At 44.2% G+C, this 5,329-nt stretch overlaps 1 protein-coding gene across 3 annotated transcripts in view; it reads right to left on the reverse strand.

The window, feature by feature from the left end:
- Colq (collagen-like tail subunit (single strand of homotrimer) of asymmetric acetylcholinesterase) overlaps positions 1 to 5,329 on the reverse strand; it is a 63,679-nt gene that overhangs the window by 6,033 nt on the left and 52,317 nt on the right. For all 3 annotated transcript variants that reach the window (XM_013022129.1, XM_013022127.1, XM_013022128.1), the window contains 2 exons: positions 652 to 791; positions 391 to 510 (listed from right to left, as the gene is read on the reverse strand). In XM_013022129.1, coding sequence (XP_012877583.1) covers positions 391 to 510; positions 652 to 791 — 260 coding nt within the window. The remainder of the gene's footprint in view (positions 1 to 390; positions 511 to 651; positions 792 to 5,329) is intronic.

Consider the following 5,329-nt stretch of genomic DNA (forward strand, 5'->3'; position numbering starts at 1 on the left):
ACATATATACACACACATATATATACATATATGTGTGTATATAGAAACACACATATATATATACACATATATATGTGTGTATATAGAATGTATAAATACGTAAAATATTTGGTGATACTGGTGTTTGAACCAGGGTCTAACACTTGATTGGGAGGTGCTCTAATCTTGAAGCAAACCGTTAGCCCTTTTGCCTTATTTTTCAGATAGGATCTCATACTTTAAGCCTGGACTAGCTTCAAACTTTGGTCCTCCTGATGTCTGCCTCCCAAATAGCTGGGATTATAGGCATGCCTCATTGTGCCCAGCCCCCTTCCTTTCCTTTAATAGGTGTGCCTTTCTGTAGGGTGAGGACCTAAGAGAGAGATATCCTAAGTGTCTGCCTCAGGATACCTGGATGGGAAGCCAGCCAAGGCTGTCCTTGAAGTACAGAGATCTCTGGTCTCTGCGGAAGGCAATGGCATTTTGGGTGTTCAGCCTCTCAAGCTCTTCCTGGTTGTTGACCACAAAAATCTGCCAGAGAACACATTAGTGAGGATCCCAGAAAACAATTCCTATAATGTGTCGATAGTGAAATAATTCTATAAATGTGTGAGGACCAGGTAAGAGGGGTCTCTGGGCACCCCCCCCAAGCTGTACCCCGAAGAGCCTTACCGCAGGAACTTGCAGGGAACTGGACCCATACATGGACTCCCCATAGGAGGGGTTATTCACATTCACAGGAGGTCCACAAAGACATCTTCCTGGAGGCCCTGGAAATCCTCTTTCCCCCTTGGGTCCCATTACAAGTTGTCCTAGAAAGCAACAGACTGCTGTGTTACTAGAGCCAAGGAAGAGAAAACCAGGGAGATACAAGAAACCTGGGCAACAGAGAGATGGTTAGAGTCATCTAACATCTACACATGTCAGTGTAGGCCTAAGGAACAGGCTCAAAGAGATTATTTTGATCCAAGGTGAGGAAATGATGAGGAGAGAAATAACTGGTAAGACATGGAGTTCCCTTTCATTCCTGCTTTACAGACAGACATGGTATCTGGTGCTGCAGCAGCCGTATTTCAACCATAAGAACAAAAGCCAATGTGCAGGAAAGATAAGGGACACAGGGCCCAGTGTCCTGACAGTGACAGAGGTGGAACCAAAGCTATTGTCCATCTATAGATTTCCTTGTTGGAATAAAACAATGTTAACAGGGGGCCTTTTGCAGATAAATATATTGCTGATGGATACATTTTATCATTTTATATCTTATTTTTTGTACCAGTACTGGAGTTTGAACTTGTGCTTTTGCTTGGCTTTTTCCTCTCAAGTCTGGTGCTCTACCATTTGAGCTATACATCCACTTCCTGCATTTTGCTACTTAATTGGAGATTATAAAGAGTCTCATGGACTTTTCTGCCAGGCTGACTTCCAACTGAGATCCTTAGATCTTAGCCTCCTGAGTAGATAGGATTACAGGTGTGAGCCACTAGCACCTGGCAATCTTTTTTTTTTTTTTTTGGTCGGTCTTGGGGCTTGAACTCTGGGCCTAGGCATTGTCCCTGAGCTCTTCAGTTCAAGGCAAGCACTCTACCACTTGAGCCACAGTGCCCCTTCTGGTTTTCTGGTGGTTAATTGGAGATAAGAGTCTCACAGACTTTCCTGCCCAGTCTGGCTGTGAACCACAATCCTCAGATCTCAGCCTCCTGAGTAGCTATGATTACAGGCATGAGCCATTGGCACTCAGCATCCTTTTCTTATATAAAGAACAAGTACAAGCCAGATGCTGATGGCTTATGCCTGTAATCCTAAACTAGTCAGGAGGCTGAGATCTGAGGATTGCAGTTCAAAGACAACCCAAGCAGGAAAGTCCATGAGACTCTTACCTGAATTAAACAACTCAGAAAACGCCAGAAGTGGTGCTGTGGTTCAAGTGGTAGAGTTCTAGCCTTAAGCAAAAAGAAGCTTAGGGAAGAGCCCAGAGTTCAAGCCACAGAACCAGGAAAAAAATCATCATAATAATGATGATAATAGAGGAATTTCTGGAAGCATATGGAACATTTGTAAATGTTCAGCCCACTTACATTCCTCCGATAAAAGTCAGGATGTATCCTGAAAAGATATGATCACCAAACTGACTCCCTAGAGCTGCTAGGGTAGTATTCCTTAATTTACTTTCACTTTTTAATTAAAAATATGCTACTAACACAAATTAATTGTACAAAGTCATGCATACTTTGATTTATTTTAGATTTTAAGTAAAAATATCAGGTCTCACTATGTGGCCAAGTCTGATCTCAAACTTCTGGAGTCAAGTGATCCTCCTGCTTCAACCTCTTGAGTAGCAAGGACTACAGGTGCACACTACCATGTTCACCTTTGAAAGGCTATGATGCCCAGGACATGCCTCAAATTAGTTCAATCAAGACTAAGAATATGGTAGAATACTAGCCAGCCAGTCCTGAAGCCCTGGGTACGTACACACACACACACACACACACACACACACTTTCCAACAACAGAATCTAGGAATGTATAAATTTATTTATTTATTTATTTGGGATGTAATAGGGTCTTGTGTGTGCTAGTCCAGTGTTCTACCCCTGAACTATACCCTTATCTCTGTTTTCTTTGTTTATTTTTGTTTATCTGGCTTGAGGTTGGACCAAGGGCCTTGCACATGCTAGATAAGTACTTTTCCACTGAGTACACTTTCAGCCCTAGGCACCTTAAAAATTTAAAAGATCTCTTGGCTAGGCACCAGTAGCTCATGCCTATACTACTAGTTTCTCAGAAGGAGATATGAGGATCATAGTTTGAAACCAGCCCAGGCAAGAAAGTTTGTGAGACTCCCATCTCCAATTAACCACCAAAAAAGTTGGAAGTGGAAATGGAGCTTTGATTCAAGAGATAAAGTACCACTAGCCTTGAGCACAAAAGTTCAGGAACACCACTCAACCCCTGAGTTCAATCCCCAAGACCAGCACACACACACAAGTTCTCAAGATATTTCCAACATGCAATTATAATTGAGATCCACTAGTCTAGGGAAAAGGGATATGCACAGGACTTTCCCCCAACCAGATCATCTCCCTTATGCTCCAACTTCCTGTCCTCAGAGGCATCCTAAGTCACTTATGATCTGGGTTCAAACATTAGCTCCCAGGAAAGTCTTTTTAAATTTTTCCCTTGTGTCATTTTCACCTCGATACAGTTTCCTAATTCCTTGTGTCTATTCTTCACAGTACTTTTCTGAGATTCTCTCTCCTCCCACAGAACTTAAGCTTCCACAGGGCAGGGCTAGGACTGGTTTCACCCATCTGGCCTTGACACCTACTACAGCATGGTATATGTTTGACAATAATTATTTACATTAATGTAAATAAATTGGGAAGTAAAGGTCTTTGGAAAAGGTCATAATTCATACACTGGCTGGCAGAAAAATGCTGGAGCAGGAGCCATGCAACAGGAAGAGGAAAGAAAAGCGAAGAGGGGAGTGAAAAGAGAAAGGAACATGTGTCCGGCTTCCTAGAAAAACAAGAGGGTTTGGGGGACCATGGTCATTGGTCTCAGAGAATATCTTGGGCAGCCAGGTACAGGGAACTCATTTGTACATGGCAGAAGGGCAGGAATTCAATGACTGCAGGGGAGAGATCAGAACCATAAGGAAGCAGCTGCAGCTGGAAAAAAAGATGCCAATGGAAAGACCCCCCCAACTCATGGAGTCTTCCTCAGACATGTTCAAAAATCACAATGTAGACAGCAGGAGGGAAAGGAAGGCATGCCAATTTTTTTTTTTTTTTTTTTTTTGCCGGTCGTGGGGCCTGTACTTTGGGCCTAGGCGTTGTCCCTCAGCTCTTCAGCTCAAGGCTAGCGCTCTACCACTTGAACCACAGCGCCACTTCCAGCTTTTATTTTTCTGCTTATGTGGTGCTGAGGAATCGAACCCAGGCAGGGCTTCATGCATGCAAGGCACGCGCTCTACCACTGAGCCACCTTCCCAGCCCGGCGTGCCAAAATCTTATGCCAAGTTATAGCTGTTGGTTCTAACAGGACATGTGAATATAATTCTATGGGAAGAATTTCACTCCATTTTGGTATTTTCAAAAGAGCTGGGTGACATGAGAATCCTTCCAACCCCAGAAGGTTCTGGGTAGTTAGGCACCTTGGGGGAATGGAGTGGAATGTGCCATGATTAGGAGTGTGAGTGTGGCATTGGATCGACCTTCTGGAAGATTTTGTGACCCCCATGGTGCCCCCCCCAGTACCATGGCCTCAGAGACAGTCTAGAATCTGACTAATTTTCTGGCTAATTAGTGGTGAGGTTCAGATTTAAACTCTTGTTGGATCTAGAATGCACCATTCAAAAGACAAACTAAGAACAGAGCTACTTTCAGGAAGCTGGCAACTCCCAGGTACCACATAGATTCACTTACCGTGGGTCTGGGTGCAGGAAAGACTCCACCAGCTTTGTAATTTGATGATTGCAAATTAGATCCTAAAGGCATTCTGTTTTTATTCTCCCCACACCTAAGTCCCCCAGCCTCTCTTTCCCTGAAACTTGAGCAATTAAAAAAGTCCCGTCCTCTCTAACTTGCCCAGCACCAGCAAGCTCCACAGCACTGGGCACCAGAACCCAAGGAAGCCATCTGACAGGATGTGGCAAGGTGCCCACCACCACTGCTGCAGTTCCCTGATGCTTCCTCCCAGCTGTTAGGAGGCCTTGTGTGCCCTGCCTGCTCCTGCCAGCCTGACCTGTGGGCATGGCAACCTGAGTGTCCTCACTTTAGCTCAATACTATTTCCTAAAGCCAAAGGAGCCTGCGCCCCATCTTTTCCCAGAGAGCCACAAGCTGACTTTGGACTAGTGTGGCCACAAGCCAACATGATGACCTTGTGGGAGTCCTCTTTCTCTAAGGCTTTAACATGTAGTCTATAGAACCCAAGGACATTTGGATGGATTAGGGGCAGAGTTTCATATTATACATTTTCTTCCTGAGAGTGGGTCGTGATTTTTGTGTGTGCGTGCTGGTCCTGGGGTTTGAACTCAGGGCCTGGGCACTGTCCCTGAGCTTTTTTGCTAGTGCTCTACCACTTGAGCCACAGCTCCACTTCCTGCATTTTTGTGGTTAATTGGATGTATGAGTCTCACAGACTTTCCTGCCTAGGCTGGCTTTGAACCAGATCCTCTTAGCTTCCTTGAGTTGCTAGTATTGTAGGCATGAGCCACTGGAGCCCAGCAGTTGTTTGTTTTTGGAAATAAACTATTAGCATACATTAATAGTACAAGGGAGTTTCCTTGTGATAATTCCTTAGATATGTGAAGTGTTTTTTTAAATCTCTTTTTACCTTTTCCT

Source organism: Dipodomys ordii, unplaced genomic scaffold (assembly GCF_000151885.1).
Source record: "Dipodomys ordii isolate 6190 unplaced genomic scaffold, Dord_2.0 Scaffold60, whole genome shotgun sequence".
In the NCBI taxonomy this organism is placed as follows: domain Eukaryota; kingdom Metazoa; phylum Chordata; class Mammalia; order Rodentia; family Heteromyidae; genus Dipodomys; species Dipodomys ordii.